This window comes from Cricetulus griseus, chromosome 4 (assembly GCF_003668045.3).
Source record: "Cricetulus griseus strain 17A/GY chromosome 4, alternate assembly CriGri-PICRH-1.0, whole genome shotgun sequence".
NCBI classification, from domain to species: domain Eukaryota; kingdom Metazoa; phylum Chordata; class Mammalia; order Rodentia; family Cricetidae; genus Cricetulus; species Cricetulus griseus.
In genome coordinates this window covers 39,261,934-39,286,473 of record NC_048597.1, presented here as the reverse complement: position 1 = coordinate 39,286,473, position 24,540 = coordinate 39,261,934, and the positions used below count along the sequence as shown (strand labels likewise).

The 24,540-nt window shown below is 37.9% G+C and overlaps 1 protein-coding gene across 8 annotated transcripts in view; it reads left to right on the top strand.

Moving 5' to 3' along the window:
* The window catches only part of Cblb (Cbl proto-oncogene B), a 184,306-nt gene that overhangs the window by 134,540 nt on the left and 25,226 nt on the right, over window positions 1-24,540 (top strand). For 5 of the 8 annotated variants that reach the window (XM_027412525.2, XM_027412522.2, XM_027412523.2 and 2 more), the window contains exons 11-14: window positions 5,554-5,739; window positions 7,234-7,596; window positions 15,073-15,167; window positions 24,105-24,251. In XM_027412525.2, coding sequence (XP_027268326.1) covers window positions 5,554-5,739; window positions 7,234-7,596; window positions 15,073-15,167; window positions 24,105-24,251 — 791 coding nt within the window. The remainder of the gene's footprint in view (window positions 1-5,553; window positions 5,740-7,233; window positions 7,597-15,072; window positions 15,168-24,104; window positions 24,252-24,540) is intronic. The other 3 variants (XM_027412527.2, XM_027412526.2, XM_027412529.2) reach the window with 1 other exon arrangement.

Below are 24,540 nucleotides of genomic sequence, written 5' to 3'. Positions count from 1 at the left end.
TGGACTAGCCAATAGTCTAGCACCCATGAGATGGTCCTACCTCTCCTGTAGAGTTATGGGTGATAATAGGCCATCTTAAGATACCAGTTCTATGTTGGACAGTTCATTGCCTGTTTTTTTTTTTTTTTTTTTAAGGTCTCCATGCAGAACAGTATACTTTTCATGTTCATAAACAAAGGAAACAGCACCTCATCCATTGTGTGGCATATGCCATTATAGGTGACCTGGCAATCATTGTTGCATATTGTTCAAAAAAATTTAAATATACAACATAGTAGGGAAAGCAAACATTTGAACTCTTATGATCAGCTTTGAGTCTATCTGGACTAGAAGAGTATCAGCTTCCTGGGGACTAGCTAGGACTGTCCCTTCTTATTTTCATGGACCCCTAATATTTATGACCACATATTAGACCCTTGAGCAAGATTTTGGGCTGACACCGTTCTTATCTCTGCTTCTATCAATCACACTGAGCCACAATGCTCATGTCTCCTAGTGTTACCCTTAGTGTCTATGGGCCTTACATTTTCTAATTCTCTCTGTTACACTTTTTTGTGAAGGATAAGGTTAAGTCCAGAAACACCAGGAGAATTTTGCCAATGCATGGAAAATGCTAAGCATCAGTTGTTATATTATTTTAATATAGTATAATTTAAAACTCCCTAGAATATTGCTGGCCTTCCAAAAACTAAATATCAATGTCTGGAGATTTCTGCATAAGTTTTATTAGATATTACTATTTATGTATCATATTATCTAAGGTGAATCTATATTGATTAGGAAGAAAGTTGTTGTATTCAATATCTTATTACCCACATGATAATACTACACTATTCCTTCTGTACATCACGATATTAAAATAATTTCCTACTAAAACCTGTTCCATGTTTTAAATTCAGAGAAAATGTAAAGCTGCCAAGATGTCAGCCTCAATACTATTTTAAGGATTAATTAATTTAGGTAACCATATGGTGTACTTATTTTCTGTATTGGAAGTGAATTAAAAAGATTAAAATTCTTTCGATTGGGAGAACAACATCCATCAAATATTAATTGTTTGTTCTTTGTAATACTCTACCTGGTTCTAGGAGAAATAAGAGTTTCATGTGAAAGCATTTTCCCACTGACTGAAATTCATTTCCCAGAGTGTTCTTGCTTCTCAGCCATTTCTGTGGAACTATTTCTGAATTATATCTCACCCTTCCTTGCCTTCTCAAAATTGCTTATGCAGCTGAGTGAACCAAAGGGCATAGGAAGCCACTACATTCAGTACAACTTATTTCTAGATACTTATATTTTGCAACAAGATTTAAGGATGCATTGCAGCAAGAGAGAAGAACCACAAATTTAAATTAAAATCCAATATATACGTGCATCAGGTTGTGAAATTCACAGAGATGATTAAGGTAAAATGTAAAACTTCAAAGAAATTTGAAGATTATAGTGGCTATTCGCAGGCCAGGGGTTCACAGTCCTCCCGCTAGAGGCACCACAAGGAAACAGTGTCACATTGCATGCTTAGCAGAGTTTATTACTTTAATAGAGACGTGACCTTGGGGTTAGAGCCATGTATGACACTCTGTGTATTACTGTAAAGTAGACCCTGCTGGCACTTTTGTTGGCTACTTTCCTGCCAGACTGTAAAGTCACCCATCCCCATAACTGTTTCTCCATTCACAAGTTTATAACATGCTTCCTCATCTTTGATACTTTTCACTTGTAGTATCTGAATTTCCAGAAGTTAGCAGTGGAGCACAGATACTAACTATAATGGTTTGAATAAAAATGGCCCCCATAGGCTCATATGTTTAAATGCTTGGTCATCAGTTGGTGGAACTGTTTGGGAAGGATTGGTAGGTGTGGCCTTATTCGTCAGTGTGTGTTACTTGGGGTGGGATTTGAGGTTTCAAAAGCACATACCATCCTCTCTCTCTCTCTCTCTCTCTCTCTCTCTCTCTCTCTCTCTCTCTCTCTCTCTCTCTCTGTCCTCCACCATCTATCCCCCACCTCTTTCTTATTCTCAACTCCTGCTCCAGTGCCTTCCCTGCCCGCTTGTTGCCATGTTCCAGGTCATGATGGCCATGGCTTCTACTACCCTCTGAAGCCATTAGTTCCAAATTAAATACCTTCTTTTTATAAGCCTATGGAGTTTTAACACAGAAGTAGAAAAGTGATTAAGACACCAGCTCACCTTTATTCCACAGTAGATAAACTATCCATCTCTTAGTGAGGCAGCACTTCTCCCTGGGAAAAAGTCCAAGAAATATTTGTCTTGCCTTGCCCGACGTGTCTTTCTCATTTTGAGTTTCTTCCAAATTCTTACCAGTTGAGGCTTCTGGAAGCTTGGCTGTGGAGAAAGAGGAGTAGCTCATTGGTTTTACACCATTTCTTCATATAACCTTTTGCTTATTATTTTAAAGGGGCCAGTGCTAGAGATAGTCCAAAATAGAGAACATGAGCTATCTGTGCTTAAACTATAAACCACGTGTGAATGTTTGAGTGTGGATGGAAACATTTGCTGTTGTGTATAACTTCAGAATAATATTCTACACAGACTTTTAAATATCTTAATTTCACTATGCCTACAAATTAATACAATAAATAAAGACAAGATAATAGTTTGAAGTAAAGAAAATGTACTTAGAATATTTTATTCTATTCTATGTGTTAAAAAATTTACCACTATTCATTAATTCTCATGCATTTATAGAAAAGTACTGACTCTTGGGTTCTTCTCATCATCGATATTATAATACAAGTATCACCCTTGTTAAATACGAAATTCGTTAAGTGAAGATCCTGCTAGAAGTGTCATAAGATGGCTTTGATTACCTGTGTATTGTTAGGACTCTCATTAGTTATTGGAAGTCTTTCTCCTGCCCCATTTTTATAATAACCTGCCTGGACTTGAAGTTCCTTACCAGATGTTTAGCATTTCCATAATAATAGATCTTATTAAAGGTTCTTCTAAAGTCATTCTGTAAAGATGTGGATCAAATGAAAAGTGACTTGAATAGGATGAGGCCCCCATGATTATCAGCAATTGCTGAGCAAGAGACAGTAGATTTTGAATGCTTTGCTTCTCTCACTTGCTCTGTGACAATTTCCTCTTACCGGCACAAATGTGGAACCTACAGTTTGTATGGTGGTCACTAGCATAGTCTCTAAAGTTATAAAACACATTGAGAACTTTGTCAGAGAAATTAAGAATAGCTGAAATAAATGACTAGGGGAAAATTGGTATGAAACGATCCAGTGTGGTTCTGACAATTCTAGAGTCCCTAAGTCCCTGCCTGTAGATGTGCTCATCAACTGCCTGTCTTACTGAACTTAGGAGAAACTCATTAGACTCATGCTGATGAGGTAATCCCACAAACAGAAATCAAGGCCTGTGGATTCTGGAAGGAGCCGAAATAAAAAGGCTTGAGTTACCTCACAGTTCTGAGGGCTAGGGTAATACTAAAAGTGGCACAAACCTAAAATCAAGACAAACAAATGACATGTTTCTCAGTTCCCTGAACGTGAAAGAACGGTTCAGTCTCTCTAGTGCTGATGGTTTTGAATATTACATAATAAATTCTGTATATTAGTGCTACACACTAATTGAGAAATTAGTGAATTTCTCAATAAGCTGTTACTTTTCCTGTGAAGAAAAGCCATATGAGTTCAGTACAAGACTCCATGGCAGGTAAATGATTATTAAATGCCAGTATATTTGTCAACTTTAGGATAGTGTTCTGGGAGGGCATTTAACAGTGGCTAAAAACTCCTGGTATAATGCTAACTAACCAGTGTAAAATGGGTTCAGAACTGAATTTTTAGTAAATAACAAGCTCCTATAGCCATTTCTAAGTATAAATTCAAAGCTTACTGAGTGAAAATCTATTATTTACATAGGAGTGCTAATATATGAAATAAATAGAATATTTGAAAAGTCGTGTGGGGATTGGCACCGCATCCATAAAAGCATTATTAATTACAAAACTCTTGTCACTGTGCATGCTGTAACCATGAGCTCCCAAGCTCCTTTGCATATTATAGTTAGGGATTTCTACCATTTAGAATCTGCTTTAGAAACAAAATAGTTATTAAAAAATCAGTTCCAAATGTGCTTATGTATTGATCAGTGTTAATAAGAGCAATAATCCACCAATTGTTTCTGTTTGACATTTGCATGCAATATCTTAGTCTCATTAGTTTTAATATTTAAGGCTATTTGAGCACTTTAACAAAGCTATATTGAGTTTTTTGTTGGTTTTATTTTGGCAGGGTTGTAACTTTGTAGCTAAGCAGTAGGACGAAGATACTTAGGCTTATCTGATAGACCATTCCGATTTCCTGTCCTTCCCGTTTATTTTTAGTTAACTTATTATACTGTCCTAAGTATTCCAAGTTTGGTATGCACATGAATTTCTAGCCATCTAGCCCAAGTGTGTCACCAGTCTCTGACGTCTCCTTGACTGACAGCTTGTAGCTCTCTGTTTCATGAAGTCATTGTGAGACCGTTTCAGACAGTAACTACCCTATGTCCTGTTCTGTGGGATGTTTGTACTATTAGGTGCATTTGCATACCCATTGCCAAACAGTCATCTGTCTCCTTCCTACCCTCTAATATCCACTCTTCTACTCTCCTGGGAGGAAGCTTTTGTCCCTTTCATATAGAGAATGCACAGCATCTGTCTTAGCTGATAGGCCAGTCCAAGCATTTCACCACAGATTTCAGTACATCATTCCTTACCCTTGAATAATATTCCACACATCGAGTCCATATCTTGGCTGCTGTGAATAGTGCTGTTGTACATGGAGGACTACAGGTGACTCTTATGTATAATGGTATCATATCTTTGGTTGCTTACCTAGTAGCCCCTCAATTGATTTTTTTAAACGGCTTTTCAAAGAGGAAATGTACTTCTATGGTCCCTAAGTGTAGCCTGTTCAGGGACTTCCAAAGGTGAAGATTTTGAGGCAGCATAGAATCTTCCTTGTTGTGGCTCAAGTACAGACCTTCTGAGGTTTGCAAGGGAAAGTATTTAGCTTGAGGATTTCTTTTCCGTATTGAGGCTTAAGAAAAACAACATCAAAAATACTTGGTTTAAATGTGTGTGTTTTAAATGTCTAATGTCTAGTTAATGAAGGCTGACCAGATTTCATAGTTTACCAGGAGCAGCATGTGTAGTGAGAGCGTGGTGTATGGAATAAAGAACTTCTATTTGCAGATTTTTTTTTAAAGTTCATAATCTTAGGTAGTCTAGAGTGATATGTACCTCTGCACTGTGTGTCTCTGATCTCATAGGATAAAGAGCCATTCGGGGTAGAAGGCCTCCGATGAGTTGCACTGCATTCTAATGTGTTTTTGTCTGAGTCCCTTCCTACAGGGTGGGAGGACAGATGCTCAGGACACAGTGGGCTGGAAGATCTGGTATTCACCTTTTACTTGGGGAGTGTGCAGCCTTGCCCCCCCCCTTCCTCTGCACCTCAGCAAGGATAGAGCATTGTACTCTTCACCCATCAGGGCCCAGCAGTGACCCTGCAGCCTCTCTGCTTTCCTCCTAGTGCACTGACAGGCAGAACTCACCAGTCACATCGCCAGGATCCTCACCCCTTGCCCAGAGAAGAAAGCCTCAGCCAGACCCTCTCCAGATCCCCCACCTCAGCCTGCCACCAGTGCCTCCTCGCCTGGATCTCATCCAGAAAGGCATCGTCCGCTCTCCCTGTGGCAGCCCCACAGGCTCCCCAAAGGTGAGCCCCCACCATCAGAAACACAGAAGGCAGCTCTTGCATTCTTATGTGTACCATCACCTGTGTCTTAGGCTGTAATTGTTTGCAAATAACTGGGTAAGTTTCTCGTTTTCTTTATGGCGAGCCTGCTGTCATATCTCTTGCTTTGTTACTATGAAAGTACTATAAAAGCTACATAATTGCTCAAACATGTCTGGAGACCCCTGATTTGCTAAAATGAACGGCAACGTAAGTACAATATTCTATATAGTGGATTTAAAAGGTCATCATATGCATTACAATAATTTGCATGCTGCTATCAAATGGTATTTTACACTTATTTTCATAATGCCAAGGCAAGAAAAATGTGAGGGGAGTATATTTGCATAAGGGCTCGAGGTGTGATACATTATCACCCATGCTTCAGGTGACTTAGAAGACAGAATCATATGTACTGCCTTTAAACTCGGGAATTAATTACAATAAATTACAATATTTGCAAAGTAATTATTTTACTGTTTAATATTAAAGGTGTAATTTTAACTTAGGCCTAGAGTTCATTTTAGTTTTATGAGGATTCTTTTAAAATTTAATAGTAAAAGAGCATATTTTACTTTATTAAAGGTAAATTTATGAAAACTTAAATACCATTTGCTAATATGCTTACAGTCTGCAATTGCTAAGGAGTACAATACAATTAGTGCTGCTTATTTGTCTTTAATCCCGTGTGACTCCATACAGGATAGAACTTCGAATTATGTAGACATACAACAAATTTGTCTTCCTGGGCTAAATAACTAAATAAACATGCAAATAAACACTAAAAGCCCTAAGAGGTATGCAAATCCCCCTTCATATTGTTCTCTAACAATTACACTGACAGATACTTGGTTTTTGTTTTGGTTTTTCATTTGAAGAATCCAGAAAGTCAAGTGATTCTTGTCAGCACTTGCTATGCCATGTAGATCTTCACTGATCTAGTTATACTGTTGAAGAATAGCAAAACAAAAGGCCTAAGCAAATGGCCCATGTAGCTTTCATTGAACTGCAAGGAGGAAAACAAAAAGTATTTTTAAAACCTTATTAAATATTTCAAATCATTTCACTTTTAAAAGACTTTTAAAAACAGTATTAGTGGGTTTTTCAGTGTGTCTGACGAGTCACAGAAATTAACAAATAAAGTAATCATTTCCTTGATACTATAATGATAGCCAAAGTATATCACTTTCATCCTCTGCTTCTTTCTGTATGATTTCTAGAACTTTTGCATGTATATTATAGTCATTTATACAAAATTCTTAATGTGGTATTTTGATGTAACTTTTTCATTAATTTTTTAATTTTCATTAGTAATAAAAGAAACTTATGAAAAGTCACTTGAAAGCTTATTAGAAATCTAATAATACCACATTATGACTAGAGTGCAAATTCAATAATATGAGCCTGAAAGTCTTTTCAGTACATGGTACAATTCATTTTTTGGTTTTGTGTTTTGTCTCTTGTGCATCTCTTTAGTCTTCTCCATGCATGGTGAGAAAACAAGATAAACCACTCCCAGCACCACCTCCTCCCTTAAGAGACCCTCCTCCTCCACCAGAGAGGCCTCCCCCAATCCCACCAGACAACAGACTGAGCCGACACTTCCACCATGGGGAAAGTGTGCCTTCCAGGGACCAGCCAATGCCTCTTGAAGCCTGGTGCCCTCGGGACGTCTTTGGGACTAATCAGGTGATGGGATGTCGCATCCTAGGGGATGGCTCTCCAAAGCCTGGAGTCACAGCAAATGCCAACTCAAATGGAAGACACAGTAGAATGGGCTCCGATCAGGTCCTTATGCGGAAACACAGACGCCATGATTTGCCTTCAGAAGGAGCTAAGGTCAGTCACTGTTCAGTGCACAAGTCAGGAAGCAGCTTTGAGTGTGCCCATGGGAGGCTTGGTGTCCAGTGTGAAACACAGGCAGTGTTTAGTTTGGCTGTTTTTGCTTGTCTACCACAGTACTTCCTCTATGCTCTTTAATACCTACAGGTTTTGAGCAATGAGAAGACTTTTAAAAAGTTGAACTTGAAAGAAATGAGGACAAGGCTGTCCATCTGTAATAACTTAGGATGCAGATGTGAAGAGCTGGACAGAGATTGGTCCCCTTCCTTATTGTCCTGCGGAGGGCTTCTCCCACTACTATCTCAGTGTTGTTAAAATCATACTGTTAATGCTAAGTCTCCTTGTTCTATCCAAATTGGAAAGGTTGTGTAGCTGTACATGCCATAAGCCAGTCTTCAAATAAGGTGTTCTTTAGGACACTATACTTGAGCCAGCCCAGAGAATTGAACCTCTTCCCCTACTTTAAAAAAAAAAAAAAAAAAAAAAAAAAGGCCACCTCCCTGTTGCTTACCAAACAAACCATTCCTTATACATCTTGAAGAGACTCCTACACTTCTAAATGTTCACCTAAGCACTACGCTCTGTTACCTGCATACAGGAAAAAGCTTAAGTGTGCAGTCCTCCAAAGGGGTGGTGGCAGCAGCCATCACACCTAGCAGCCTGGGAGGTGTCCCAGGAGTCCATCTGGCCATCTGGAAATCATTCCTGGTGCTTTATTCCATGGTGATTTTAGCTGTGAAATCAGATCTCAGTCCTCTCCCTCTACTGAAAAGGATCTTGCCACTTTAGCTAATAATAATCAGTTAACCCCAGCTTAATGTTTTTTGTTTTGTTTTGTTTTTTAAGGGAGTATAATCGGTTCCTTCAGAACTATAGCTTGAATTTAATGTGTTCATCTGACATTCAGAAGCAGGGAGAAGCAGCATATTGACATGCATTTGTGTCAATATGGGAATGGGATGTTTAAGGTCATCTTCAGTTACATAGGGAACTCGAGGCCAGCAGGGCTAACATGAGACCTGTCTCACAGGGGAAAAAAGGAAAGAAGAAACTAAGCAGTGGCATGTACTCAGTTCCTAGTAAATGTGTATGTGCTCGTGTGAGCGTGTGTGTGTGTGTGTGTGTGTGTGTGTGTGTGTGTGTGTGTACGTACACGAATGTGTGTGGGTGCATATATGCATGTGTGCAAGCACAGCAATGTTGGAAATTTGGTGTAGTGACATCATTAATACAGTGATGCATCAGAAATATTCGGAGGTAGGAAGAGCCAGCTCTCAGGTGCAGCATGTTTGAGACTGGAGCATTGGTTACAAACGGTGTTTGACAGTGCCCTGCCTTGGCACTCTTCTCAGCTCGTGGAATTAGGAAGTTTCCTAAGGATTTCTTCAAGGTTAATTGAATATAGTGTAAGGAGAAAGCACATAGAAAAAGCAGGTGAAGATGTCTTCTAGCAGTCGAGAGTCTGTCCTCAAAGGATGTTTCCACAGCCGTGTGTCCTGTCTGAAGAGAATTTCTGGGATTTGGTTTTGTTTGCGTTTCTTCTTCAGCCTCTGTTCATTCGTGCATGATCACACTTGTCATGAGAAAAGCCTTGGAGCAAGCTCTCAAGTGAACAGACTGCTTATCCCCAGCTGTAGCATGAATTCTAATTGGTCTTAATAATAAAAACCTGGAGTCAGGTATTAGGAGGTACTGAACTATCAGAGAAGCAAAGCAGCCAGCCACTAGCTCTTACCTCTGCCTCAGACCAAATGGCAATCCTGTCTCCACGAATCCTCAGACTGCATCCTCAGACTAACTGCCTAGACTGCATCCACCTCTATGAATCCTCTGACTGCCTCTCTCTCTCTTGTCTCCTCCTGCCTTGTATTTCTTTCTCTGCCTAGGCATATCACTCCTGTCTCCACTTCCCTAGTGCTGAGATTAAAGGTGTGTGACCCCAAATGCTGGGATCACCTTTGTGTGAGCTCTGTTGCTCTTTTAGACTAGATCAATCTCATGTAGGTCATGGTAGCCTTGAACTAACAGATCTGTCTGCTTCTGTCTCCTGAGTGTTGGAATTAAAGGTGTGTACCACCACTGCCTGACAGACTAGAGTGGCTAGCTTTGCATTCTGATCTTCAGGCAAGCTTTATTTATTAAATCATAAACAAATATCACCACACTCAGAGGTAGGCCACAAGGTATTTCTCTATGACTTCAGAATAGTAGAATAACTATCAGAGCCAGTTCTTTGATGGTCCCTTGTTTCAGAATTCTTTCAGATATTATTTTACAGTAAGTCAGTGTAAATACAAAGCTAGCCTTCTATACCATGCCTGCTAATTTTTTAAGATGGAGTGATTATTTTATATAGGTGTGAGATTATGGTTTGTGATATTAACACTAGGTCTGAAATATTAATCGAGGGTACAGTTCTGGTTAGTGACGACAGAAGTCACCTCTCACTGAAACCTGGGTTTTCATGCTGTTTCTAACTAACTTCTTAGAGACTTCCTGGGCTTGCACATTCATGGTCTCTCCCCTGTGGCCCACTTTCTCCTTCTCCTCCTCCTTCCAGTTATCATTTGAGCAAATACTTTCTAGCTTGAAATAACAGAATAAAATTTCTCCTAATTTCTTATTTTTGTCTCTGTACTCCCAAGGAGGAGGGAAAAAAACAAAAGGTTTTTTTAAGGGCTAAACTACACTGTGTATATTAGTAATTCCATGCTTATGTCCTTAGAGATTATTTCATGTTGAACCACCTCTTTGTAATAAATATTTTAAAATATGATATAAACTTGAAATTGTTACTTTTGTGCATGTCCCCGTCTGTTGCTCGCTCTTGGTTCCTGTTGGTTGACTGAGGACCCAGCTGGTTCTTGGTGATAAACGCTGTCTTTAACTTGTCATGTGCCTTGCAATGACATTGTTCTACAGATGACCCTATGTATAATAATCTTTTGAAGGTATCACTAGATAAGGGTGTCGCATGATCCCCTGCTTGTGATTATGGGTTTTGCACTTTTGAGTGAGGAAACACATGTTCATACATATGATCTTAAACTTATCTGTAAGCTCCAAGAGCTGGCTTTGAAAAGGAAAGCCTTGATGTGCATAGGTTTCATTTGCAGTGTGTTACTGAAGAACGTATGAGAGGTCCCTCTTTAGACAGTGGGGCAGTTATATTAATAAGATAGGGAGTATGTTTGGCTAAAAAATAAAAATCTGGGCACCCATGTGGGTGCACATAGCATGCTTCCAGGTAAATATGTATGCCTGTCAAATGAAAGCAAACACACACACATTTTTTTAAAACAAAAATCCTTTTCCTCACTGTACAAAATTTTTCATAAAGTATTTTTTGTACATTTCAAGGGTCATGTGTTTAGATGAATGATCTTAGACAATATATGAATCACAGGAAAATATTTCAAACATATAAGTTAATATCATATGATGTCCAGAGGCACACAGAAAACTAAATCTAGGATAGCCTGGCTTATAGTAAATTACACAGCCCAGATTGGTTGACTTCCACAAGTCTGAACCTTCAGGAATCTGCTTGTTCCATTATCCTCCCTCCACTCTGTAAGTAATTGGATATCCATGGCACTGTGGGGATGGAGAGCGTTGTGAATAAAGCACAGTCTAAATGCAGCACAGACAGCCTAGGATGAACTTAATAAGAAAGGTGCATGAGAAGTCCCAGAAGATATTGACTTTCCTGAGAAAGAAAATGAAATCCTGAATGGGAAGGCAGAAAAGGAATCAAGTTTCCTGAAAGAGGGTCCCAGACTGGAGGGTGATAGAAATGACAGGGCAGTAGCTTTTTTTTTTTTTTTTTTTTTTTTTTTTTTTTTCCTGTAAGAATGACAGGAAGGAGTTCAGGGTGTAGGAAGTATGGACAGTGATATGAAGGCAGTTTTGAATAGAGTGTAGTGTGTATGAAGACTAGAGACATGTGCGGCAAAACTGGGTGATACAGGTTGAAACCAGTTTGGTTATGGAGATTTTTTTCAGTTCTTTATGCAGGAAAGAGCTTTTAAAGTAGTGATGGCTCCAGATAGGTGATCAGTGATAAGGAGATTAAAAATGTTAAGTCCTTAACATCTCTGGTGGAATTCTAATGGGTAGGCGACAGTTACTTAGGAGCCTGAACCCAGAGCCCAGCCAGATCCTTACATGAGTCAGTGGAATTTCACTGAGGACTTCTTCAGTGATGCAGTCTGTCTAAACACCCTACAGCCCATTGTCTCCAGCAGTCACAAACAGATACTCCAGATTTCTAAGGAACATGTACTATTTATTTTCAGCTAGCCTATCATGGTATACGGTACTCCCTCAGGTAGTGGCGTCAAGTTTCTGGTCTGATGAAATGGGTAAGACTGAACATGGAATTCAGAATCCAATGTTAGATTTCATCCTCCAACCACTACCTTTCAGGAACAACAATCACTTTAGGTTCACAGAAATGAGTACCAGCACATGTAAGCACTTGGCTATTTGCATGCTTGTATAATTTCAGTCTCCTAATTAGGAAGAGCTATCAAGAATTCTATGTATGGTATTAAAAATATACTTAAGTCTCAGGACATAGTTTAGAACCAATTACAGGAAGATCAACTTCTAAGCAAATGGTGTGTGTTTGCTGAGGTCACCTGCCCTGCCATCACTCAACATTCATGGAAGCCCTATTACACATGAAGTATGTAAGGGAATTTATTATAAAATAAGGGAAAAATAAAAGATTGCATTCTGAAACAAACAGGCACAATGTGTCATTCATTCTCCACAGAATGTAACTATATATAAGTTGTTCATAAAGGACTCTAATTTTTCAGAGACCGGAGAAATCTTTAAGCTACTGTCTAACAATAACAGTTTCTAAAGTCATTAAATAAAATGCTATTCACACTTTGAAACATCAGTTTGTTTCACAAAGTTAGGAAGAAGTTACTTAATCCCCTCAAGTAATTGTCCTACCAGAGAATTAGTGTCCTTGGTAATAGTTTTTGTGTTTTTCCAATGATCAGCTCTATTGTCTATTGTCTGCTTGATTTCTTATTTCATGTGTGTGTGTATTTGTGCATGTGTGATATATATATTATATTCTTCTTTTTATGCATATATATGTTTGTACACACACATTCATGTGGAGGTTTGCAGCTGACTTCCGGTATCTTCATCACTCTCTAACATTTTTATTTATGTACTTATATTATGTGTATGAACGTTTTGCTTAAATGTATTTTTGTGCACTGTGTACTTTCCCATTGCCTGCAGAGGCCAAAAGAAGACATTGAATCCCCTAGAACTGAAGTTACAGACAATTGTGAGCCATCATGTGGGTGCTGGGTATCGAACTTGTGTTCTCTAGAAAAGCCAAAAGTGCTCTTAACCACTGAACTGTCTCCAGCACTTCTATCATTTTTTTAAAGGGCCTTTCCCTGAACCCAGAGCTCACTGATTGACTTGACTAGGACTGTGGAGTGAACTCATGATCCATCAACACAATCCTGGGATTACAGATGGACACAGCTATGCCCAGTTATCATGTGGGTGCTGGGGATACGAACTCAGGTCCTCTTGGTTGTGCAGGAAGCACGTTAGCCCTTGAGTCATCTTTTGTGTCAGGAGACTTCCCTTTTGAAGTTCAGTATCACACAGTCTTATCAATGCATAGCTCTCCATTATCAAATTTGAAGCATGCTTTTATATCAGTATCAGTAGATGTTTGGGTAGTGGCATTCCTGTTCAAGTGTGTTCATAATGTTTTCATTACAGTGCTATGAATATAACATTATAGTTGGCTTATTGTCAAACTAAAGTCAGTACTACGAACTATTATTTCCACATCTTCCTTTTGTTACCAAACTTTTATCAAGTATCAACATGATAGATATTATTACCAAAAGAACAGCTTTGTCCACATTTAAAAACAAAAAAAAAAAAACAAAAACAAAAAACACACCTTTAACTTTACTCAAGTTTCAATGTAATTTGACAAAATCATTAGATTTTACTGCAAAAATCGTAGCACCATATCTGTTCAAGTGGTGCAAAGAATTTAGGAGAAGGATACTTTCAAATGTTCAATGTTATAATTGACATTTTTGGTTGGATACATGTATTCGTCCGATAAAAGGTATTTTTATGTTAAAGGACTTTATAATGATTCATATCTCTTGGGAAATTTCTCCTCTCTAGCAAAGTTCAAAAATTTTTCTCATGTTCCGTTACATGGTCCTCAGTCAAAAGCTCTAGATAAAATCATTTCATTTAAAGATATGTTTTATCAGGATGTAACTGCAGTGTGTTGAATCTAATGAGGGGAGACGAGGGAAAGAAAATTTGAGCTAACATAGCTCTAGTTTTTAGAGTGAAACTTTAGTGCTACAAAATTGGATTTTTTACAATAGATGAGAACATCCCTATATCTCAGAGGTGATCCTTCAATCTTGTGGTGGGTAGGATACCCACGGCCTTTGTAGGTTTGCATTCTAAATCTTCACCACTGTTTTCATATATATGGTGGAGAGAGAAATTAAACAGTAGATCTGGATTCATTCAGCCAAGATGAATGAAGTTACATCCCATCCATCTTGCCCCCCATCAGTGTCCCCTTTAGAGATGAATTAATAAGAGTCTATGGAAGAAGTTTATGATGAAAATATCTAGTGATTACTTACAAACCTGAAAAGGTCTGTTTTTGAGTATGCCTTTGTAAAGCTGTCCTTCCCTTTTTCCCATTGTTTAAGTTACTCCAATTCCAGATTATAAGAGAGGCAAAGAGCAGTTGTTTAGGCCCTTCCTCCAGTGTTACTACTGTCCTTGTAAACCGGAAGCAATTAAGCACTAGTGTACAAACATTAGTTCTATGTAACATCTTATGAATAAGGGGATAGTTGTTTGTGGTTTTTATAAACAAACCAAGAGTATATTTGGAATTTACACACACGGAGAGCCAGAACAATCATCCCCATATCTAAAATAGCTCTGAAGCTTGGTCTGGACATAACGCAGGCCTGTCTGAGTCTACTCACACAGTGTGGTATCAGGAAATTGAAAATGGACCTTGTAGCCCTAAAGGGATGTCATTTGGAACACCTGTTTGGAGGGAAGTAGATTGGGAATTGTGCCTACATTGCTTCTTTCTCTAGCCAACCACTATTCTAGCAATAAAATCTGATCATTCTTGGGAAATGGTGCTACCTGTTTATATATTCAGTTGCCTTGCTCTGATGTATATAAATTAGAGCATTGCCTCTTAGTTATGCTTAAGAATGACATTGTAACATCTTGATATATAATCCATGAGTTGTGGTAAGTCATCACTGATCCTGCTGACTCCTGAATAAACTGTATGATATTGCACTAGTCTAAAGAAACTAAAATTATATGAGCTCTGTGAAATTCTAAACGCAGTTGTGGTTTTCGACTTTGCCAGGTATTCAAGTCTAGGAACTAACCTATTTGATTTACTTCCAGGTCTTTTCCAATGGACACCTTGCCAGTGAAGAATATGATGTTCCTCCTCGGCTTTCCCCTCCTCCTCCAGTCACCACCCTTCTCCCTAGCATAAAGTGAGTTCCATTGAATTTGCAGATTGTGTGTCCATGCATAATGATATGTTAAAGAGTGACTTTGATGTTCTTAGTGCAGAAACTGCAGGGTGAATAGAAAGGAGTTAGTAAAGACAAAAGCAATTGAGTTGTGTTTACAACTTCAAGTATCAGCTGTTGAGACCTCCTAGTTCTGATACTAGCTCCCCTTTGGGAGCTAACCTCCTGAGAAGACGAATAGAACAAGGCAGCAAGAAAGCTTAGTGCTCTCCATCCAAGGAGGGGCCAGAACCGCACAGCAAGTCTCTCCTTCAGTCTTCTTCTTGGCTTTGACCCACTGCATTAAAGTGGGTCAAGCTCCTTGCTTTTCAAATGTCTTCAGCAACCAAGGTCTGTTGATTGTCCTCATGGAGTTTCTCCTATCCAGTTAAGCTTCCCATTGTCCCCAGACTCACAGCTAGACTTCTGAAATACCCATCAGAATGTCATCATGTCTACTCAAAGTTGGTATCAGTGTATGTAGAGTTGGGAATTGGAGGCATGGCATGCTGGACCATGAAGTGATGTCTAGCTGAGTCCCCCCCCCCCCTTCGTCTTATACATTCTCTTCACTGAAGCTGATTTACTTTCCCTCTGGATTTCCTCAACCCTCTTCCCACTCCCAAGCCACCTTTGCTTTCTCCTTTGTAACTCTGTCTTCTTCTGCTAGTGGTAAGACCCTTCAGAATTTTAACCAGCTAAAGGGTTTCTAATTTATTCCTAATGTTTGCCCTATAATTGTATGTACATCTGTCCAGCTTGTGTTTTTGATGCAGTTACCCCCACCCACTATCCCCATAACCCACTTCTTCCCCAAGATCCATGTCTCAGCCTCAGCTTTTATAAAAACACATTTGATTTCTGCTCAGTGATTAATAGTGATTAGCAATGACAGTCCTGGTAGTGTATACCTATAATCCCAGTACTTGGGAGGCTGATGCAGGAGGATTTCCATAACTTTTAGGTCACCTTGAATTATTTGGATCCCAGGGTGGCCTGAGCTATGGAGAGAGTCTCTGTATCAGGAAATAATAGGAAAGACTGTTACACATTCTTGTTACACATTACTGTTCTCTGTATAAGTAATTTTATCCTCTACTGTATTGTTTTCCTGATTTTAAAAGGGTAAAGGTTTATGCCATTTAATACTCTCATAGAACATCTTTTTAAAAAATTCAGTTTTTATTGCTTGATCTTTATCTGCTTATATCTTCAAGGCTTTTATTTTCTTTTCTGTGTTTGTTCATATGGTTTATTTTGGACTATGGGTCAACTTGTGTATCTTATACATGCTAGAGAACTATATTGACAACTGGCTAAGGTCTTCTTTTGTTAACAAAAGCTTCAGAGCATCGTCATTCCTTCCTCTTGCGGTCTTTGAACTCCCACTAGATTTACAATAAGAAGCTGAAACTCAGCTTCCAGAAATCTATATACTCTAGAAAATAATATTTTATCATGTGTGATGTTCAAAGGAGAACACTGCACCAGACAGTGTAACGCTTATTGATTAGTTTTAGTTTAAGTAAAGCTGTTAGAAACTTTGTCAGTGAAACATGTTTCATAGATGGAACAGAATAGAAGTCTCTGAAGACGGGCACAGTCAGATACCATAGTGCCTTGTGGGGTGGAGAGGGACAGAGTAGAATTGGATGCCATTCAGGGGAGAGCAGAGAAGCTGAGCTACTGAATATTCCCTGAAGGTGTTGCCAGGTCTGTAGGAGACACAGCAGCCAGAAGCAGTTACAAGCACCCTGTGTCATAGAGTCTACTCAGTGAGAAAACCTTGATAGTCTAGTTCCATGTGGACTCTAATGTACACGCAGTAAGACATCTGAGGTAGCTCTGTAACCTCTAAATTTAGGGTTTTCAGAAACAGATGAGATGAGATAGTCCTTGTTACCGATGATCATCACCACCACCCCTCCCTGGTGTGGCTGACTTAATTACAGCTGATTATGACTGGTGAAGGGTTTTGGTTTTCTGTTTCCCTTCCTTCCATAAATTAACATGAACAACAAAGTTGGAGCCAAGTTCATTCACTGGTGAGAGTCTAGTACTTCATTTTGTGAGAGCTCCGATATCAGGTTATGTTTCCTCTCCATTTTCTAAATTTTCCTCAGTATTTCTAGTTTTAATTAGAAAAATGTTTTAACAAACAGGTTAGCCCCAAATTAGTTTTGATATTGCATGTTACAGCTTATCCAAAGTTATGTGTTGGGTTTTATTAATGTATTTATTTGTCTTTCTTTTCCCCCTAACTATAACTAGAAGAAATTATGTAAAGTATATAAAAGAAAACAAAAGCATAATCTTAACAGCACATAGTCATACCCAAAATGCCAACATCCAAATTTAATGTGTGCATTTTTGATATTGAGACCTATTTTATCATCATTTAGGGAATTTGTGAAGATGATGTCATGCTCTCCCTTGTCACTTGACATCATCATATCCATTTTTTCTCAGAGTTATAAATACTGTTTTTCCTGTGGAAACATGAAATTCTGAAGTCACCCATAGAATAAAATCACATTGGGTTCCAAACTTTACTCCAGTATTCATTAGTTGTCCTATTTTGAAGAAGGTACCCTCTCTGGATGTCTAGCTTCTACCTGGCTAATAAATGACAGAATAAGTTTAACTTAAATGTTTTTTAAAATCCTTTGAGCTTCAACTGTCTATGCAGAAATTGCCATGAGTTACTCACTATGTGGTGTTAATTATACTGGAAATTTTGGTAACCTGAAAGTTCTCAGGTATAGCTGGCTGACTATATTCTGTTGCAGTATGAGCTGAGCTGTTGCCCTTACTAACATCACTATTGTAATGGTTATAATACTTTCCTATAATCATTATATTATTTATACTCTTATTATATCTGATATAATGGTGATGATGAATTTGTACATTGGATAATATCCACATCATTTATTATGAGTACTGCTCTACTTTGACCCATTGGAGAGTATGGTCTGGATAATAGAGAAAAGGTCTTAGAAAAATGCCTATGCTTGCTGACACAGGGCTATTGGAAATTTAGAATGCCCATTGCCATATTAGATTTCCGTTCAGTGTTTGAACATCAGGCCAAAGTAAAATTGTATATCACTGCCTAAAATAAACTTACAATTTTCACAAATGGTGAAAACCTCATGTTAAGTTCAGAGTACTAAAGCTAGAAGTAGCATTTGGTTTCAGCCATATTGTTCAAATAGCTTTCAAGATTATTAGACATTTGATACTGGTACTTGATGCCCATTTTCTTGAGGGTAGAAGATATTCTGGCTTATCTTCATCCTGGTGATCATGTGACTCTTATTATACAATTCATAATTTAATTCTGAAAATATGGTAAAGTAAAAGTGAACAGAAAGAGTAATTGTTTGTAGAGATACTTTATTTCCTGAAATGTTTTCTTTTTCTAAATAGTTTCTACTTAACATTATTGACACTTAACTATAAATACAAAGCTTTAAGTGAAAACTTGAAATACAGGTATTTATTATAATAACTTTTTATAGAGAGGACAAAAATTCCACATGGATTATTTTACCTTATTTAATACATAATATGTATTTTATATATAAATGTATATTGCATGTTTGCTTACTAATTACCATTTTTAAGTATAATCAAATAGAAAACTAAACAGTTCAAACATCTATTGTCCTTGGCATACTATACTTACTGTCAAATGAATAGAGACAATGTTACAAACAATAATAGAGTGGATATTTCCAACAAAAACAATGTTGTAGAGTGCTGAAGGATGTCGCTACTCTCAGACAATGCTTTCCTTCTGCTTTGCTATTTACAAATTGTCATTGTACTGTTGATATATTAATTACAAGCTTTCAAATACCTTGGAACCAATACTACTTGGTTCATACTTTTCTTAAAGGGTTCTCTGTTGTAGGAGACAGTGGTGTTATTATTGTTACACATTTTTTAAGCAAATAAGGTACTAATTTAGGGGGTTCATTGAAAATAGAATCCAATTTTTGCCCAGCTAACTTATTTTCTTTCTGTTTCTGGGATCCCTGGAGACTAGGGAGAACAAGATAAAGCCCCCATCCCCTTCGGAATAGGTGCTGTAATTAAAGAGAGTACACAGTAACGGGTAGCTAGCTGGTGCTGTTGGGTGTTGTCAGGTAGAGGTAGGTTAAGTGCTGGAAGGCAAATCAAAGGTGGGACCAGATAATTAATGACACACAGGCTTTCACTGGAGATGAGGTCCTGAGGAAAGGCCTCTCTCAAAGGGTGTGTTTAAGCAGAACCACGGGAGAAGGGAGGGAGAGAGCCCAATCTGTCTGTGTGAAAAGTGTGATCCCTGAGCACAGGTGTGTAGCGACTTCAGCTCTGTCTCCGGGTTAAAAGCAAATTTGTGAAATCGCTCACCGTCAAAGCTTACTCTAAAGCTCGCCCCTTCTTGATAGCAGGAAAGAACCCTCAAAATCACTGTAAAACTCATGCCAGTATTTTTGGCAAATAACTTATGTCCTGCAGACACAAAATAATCATGTCAAATATCAGTATTTCTTTTGCTGATTCTTGGGCTTTGGTTTCTCTGAGTTACAAATGTTTCTTGTGCTGGGAAGAACAGGGTAGCTCGAGAAACACAAAATGAAACATATGACAGCTTGAGCTTCCATTTTAATAAAAAAAACATTTGTACCTTTACTTTCTGCCATTGGTGAGTGAAAAGAGATTCTTCTATATAGAAAACAAGTAAAATGACATATAATTTAAAATGCTTTTCTGTCTATGAAAGGTTCTGAAAATTGTTGCTCTCTCTCACTCTTTTTTTTTTTAACCAGCTTGGCCATCGTCTTTCTTTAATACCACCTCATTATTTTTATCTAAAAGCTTGTAAGTGCCCAATTATGTGCAGAGTAGGGTGATCCTTGATGAACTTAAGGGCTTCCTGAAACATGCTGCAATTCAGACAGAAATAGTAAAATAACAGTATAGTAAACACATCGATGAAAGCACATATTCTAAGTATACATAATAGGAAAGGTCAAGGAAAATTATTGAAAATTATTGAATTTGTTGTCAAGTCGCAGGGACTTTTATAGGCACCAGAAATGTGAAGGGGTCCGCTTTTTGTTTTCAGAGAAAGTTAATGTGTCAAGGGTTGCTTCAATTAGGAATGAAAACCACTTGAGGGAGATAGCTGAGGTCTATCCTAGGGGTGAATGGCAATGGTATGTGCAGACAGTCAGCCCTGTGGTTCTGTACCTCTCTCTGGGAATGTGCCATTCTTGGAGGAATACATGTGTGACCCCTCAGCACTGAAAAGTTTAAGTGCTCACCAAGTATCTCCAAAGCTATCTGTGATGGCCTGGAAGTTGGCCTCTTCCTTAACATCAAGCATACACTTGTACGTTCAAGACAGCAAATAAGTGTGTGTTTAAGAAGTCTCGTATGACTTTCAAGTTAAAAGGATAATAGTTTTGCAGCCTGGAAAAATGTATCCCCATGTGCAATGACTTAGGAATAGCAGCAGAGTGTAAGAGACGTAGCAGAGCAGAAATGCGGAGTAATACAACCGTGTTGAAGTAATGGGTGTAAATGGCTGGGTGATGACTGGACGTCTTTCACTTGGAGCCAGCCAAATAGCTTGCCTGCATTATTCCTTTGGGAGCCTAGAAATGTGACTTACGGTATATCAGTGATCCCTAAGTCCACCTGCTAGATAACATGTATACAGACAGTGATCCTAAGTTCATTTATACCACCTCACCTCTTGTTGACCTACACACAAAGGTTTGCATGAGTTTTTAGAGGGGAAAACTTGCACATGTAACTACACAGCAGCAACTTATGAATTTGGATTTGTCTTGGTTATCTCCTGCACAATTTCTTTTTCACTTGAACCTCTGTCTTCTCTATCTTTTTGTGACAGAGGTGGCTTTCATTCTTCTCATTCAAAAAATGTAATACTGAATGAAATGTGCCGAACGGATTTTAGAAATTGGTTTGTGTGTAACTTAAGTAGAATATCATAATTTTTAGGAAAATGAATGGAGAAAAGGTGTATAATATTGACCAAGGTCACATTATCTCAGAAAAACTGAAAAATCACATGTTCTCCCTTGTAGTGTATCCTAGCATATGTGTGTGTGTGTGTGTGTGTGTGTGTGTGTGTGTGTGTGTGTATGTGTGTGTGAATGTGCCGGTGAGTGTGAGTGTCACATGTATGTACACTATAAAGTGAAGGAAGAATACAAGAAATGGTCAATATTAAGTGAAGAGAAAGGATTCCATAGAGTTAATAGACATTTGAGTGAATATAAATTCTCATTGTTTTTTCTAGGGATATAATAGTAATTGCTTTTTCTAGTTTTAACTCTGTCATGTATCTTCCATTTTGTGGGGGTAGAGAAGTGCATAAATATATTTGATAGTGGGGGTATATAGCTATGTGAAATCCTTCAGCCTCTGCCTGGCTTCTCTATCTGTACAAAAGTTCTTTAAAATGTGTAGACTTTAGATCACCTTAATTTTACAGTGATGTCTTTTTTTTTTACAAGTTTTATCTAAAGTTTTAATGAGTTTTTAAAGCATTAAAACCTTTCTTAAAGGACTTTATTAAAATAATGAAAAATGGGAAATACCTGCATGTATTTTTTATATTTCAATATAAAGATCACATAGCTTTCTTCATTTCTAGTTATAACACACCAAAATCCATTTAACCAGATAAAATCCCCAACTAGTAATTTCTGACACTAAGCCCATATAGATAGAATTTGATAGAATTATTGACTTTCTTATTTACATCGGTTGTTTTCTCACTAACCAAAGAATGATGACTTTGCATTTAGTCAGACAAGATCTGTCAATAAAAGTAAAAATCTAGAATTATCCACAGCCAGTAAGATTTTTTTTTTTTAATTGTCCATTCTTGCACTGGCAAATGGTCAATGGTAGAGACACTTGCTACAATGCCAGACAACCTGAGTTCAATACCTTGGACCTACATAGTGAAAGGAGAGAATAAGAACTGATGCCCACAAGTTGTCCTGTGATCTCCACACATACCTGACCACACACATATACATAAATAAATAATAAATGTAATATAGAATTAAATCATCCTTCATAATTAAGGGCTTCTTTGGAAGTAACCTGTGACAGATTTGAAGATTCCTGCCATTGGTGTGGTTTTTGAATCTTAGGTCAAAAGCATCTCTTTTCTCTCTCCATTAAGTTGTAGAAAAATAGAGTGCCCTGAGACTGAAAGCACACCAGGACATAGAATGGATGCATACAGGTGGCATTTGCTCTTCTTAGAGAGGCACACTGGTCCTTGCAGGAGTTGGTGAAATTGATGTCTGTTTACAAGAATTGAGAATTTGCAAGAAAATACAGTTGTTTCTATCTCTATTAAAACTCTATCAGGTCATCATTTTGAAACGTATGTACTTGCCTACCTTTATAGTTGGAAGGGTGTTTTCCAAGGTTCAACCTTATTGGCTGCAGTACCTCAGTTTGTGAATGAATGCCATGGCCTGTGTTCTGGGCTTAGGTCACCATTAATTGTCACTGGACCCCATAGTACCTCTAACAAGCATGGCTTTAAAAATCAGTACTGAAAACTTCTTCAAAGAAGGGTATAAACCTTTGAAAACTCCTGAAGGAGACTTTTCTTTTATCCATGAACTCTCTAGAAATTTATCTATAGAGTTGAAACTTAAAAACCTTGGGCTTTCCAAAATATCTTTCCAAGTGGACACATACATACATGTGCACACACACACACACACACACACACCACCACCACCACCACCACCACCACCACCACCACCACCACCACCGACAGTGTTTTCCTTTGTAATAACTGTTCATCCTAACTGACCTGAAAGTGAAATAATTCTAGAAAATTCTCCAAAATCCAAATCTTTTTGAGCATTGGGTTGGGGATGTACAACTGGTAAAGTATGTAAATGTTCCAAAATTTGAAGAAAAAACAATCTAAAAATTGTTTCAATTCCAAGGAGTTCAGATAGGGACACTCAACTTGTGGCAAGAAGAAATGAAAATGAAAAACGTATTTTGTGGCAGAAAGAAATGAAAATGAAAAATGCATGGGCGTGATTGCTTCATATACCAAAGGGCTCTTGCTCCCTCTACAGAAGGTGCTGAAACATTACACTTTTTAAAAATGAAGCTTTTCCTATGACATTCATGAAGATTAAAATGGATTTGGATCCATGTTTTTCTAGTATCTTACAAACTTGGATTCGAGCATTTTTCCTTTGTAATCTTTCTTGGGCAGTAGCAGACTTAAATTAAATTCCACACAGGAAGTAGAAAGTATTTTTCACTTTTATATATTTATCCAAATGATGAAGGAAGCAGCTCAATTTATCATGGTATTAGATAATTGTTTTATTCATTGTGACTCCTTTTACCAATTAGATATTGCAAATCTATTGCAAATAGTGCTTTTCAAAGTAAAAGGTTTAATGAATTCTCTGATTACCTGCTTCTAATTCTGGTCATGTTCAGCTCTTAGTTGTTGCCGTGGGAAAAACTCTAGCACTAGGATCATCAGTTCAGAACAAAGTGGTTTCTTTCCTGTATACCTTTTTTTAAACACTTGGTAATAGCTCAGTCTAAAAGTATGCACCTTTAAAGAGCTTCATATTCATAAGGTCCTTTCTTTATGTCATAGTTTACTTTTTTTCCTTACTGTACCCTTTGGAAACCACAGGTATGCATATTTTGTGTTAACTACATTTTAAGGCCTTTCCATTTACATTGGATGTAAGAACGTTTATAGTTGAAAAATGCAAGTGACAAAGTAGCTTCTTCGTTTGTGTATGTCACATCAGTCCTTCCTGCTCAAACTATTTATGATGTTTGAACCAGATTGGATTGTTTTTTTTTTTTTTTTCCTCTTGGTAGGTGTACTGGTCCATTAGCAAATTGTCTCTCAGAGAAAACAAGAGACACGGTAGAGGAAGATGATGATGAGTACAAGATTCCTTCATCCCACCCTGTTTCCTTGAATTCACAACCATCTCATTGTCATAATGTCAAACCTCCTGTCCGGTAAGAAGAGGAGCATCCTTGTACCATCCTCTGTCTGCATAAACATCACCAGATAGTCAAGCTTGGGGGTTATTTATATACAGTTCAACCTTAGGTGTTTGGGTAACTGTGTGTAACTCCTGTTCCTAGCCCATCATTCCTATAAATTTCCTTCTTTGCTTTTAGGTAAAACATTTTGTTCTCCCCCATCCATACCCATCACCGCCTCTCCCCCCACCACAAAAAGCCAAATTACAATCTAATAAAATGTAGCTATACATTACATGTGATGATTTATTAATACATGCAT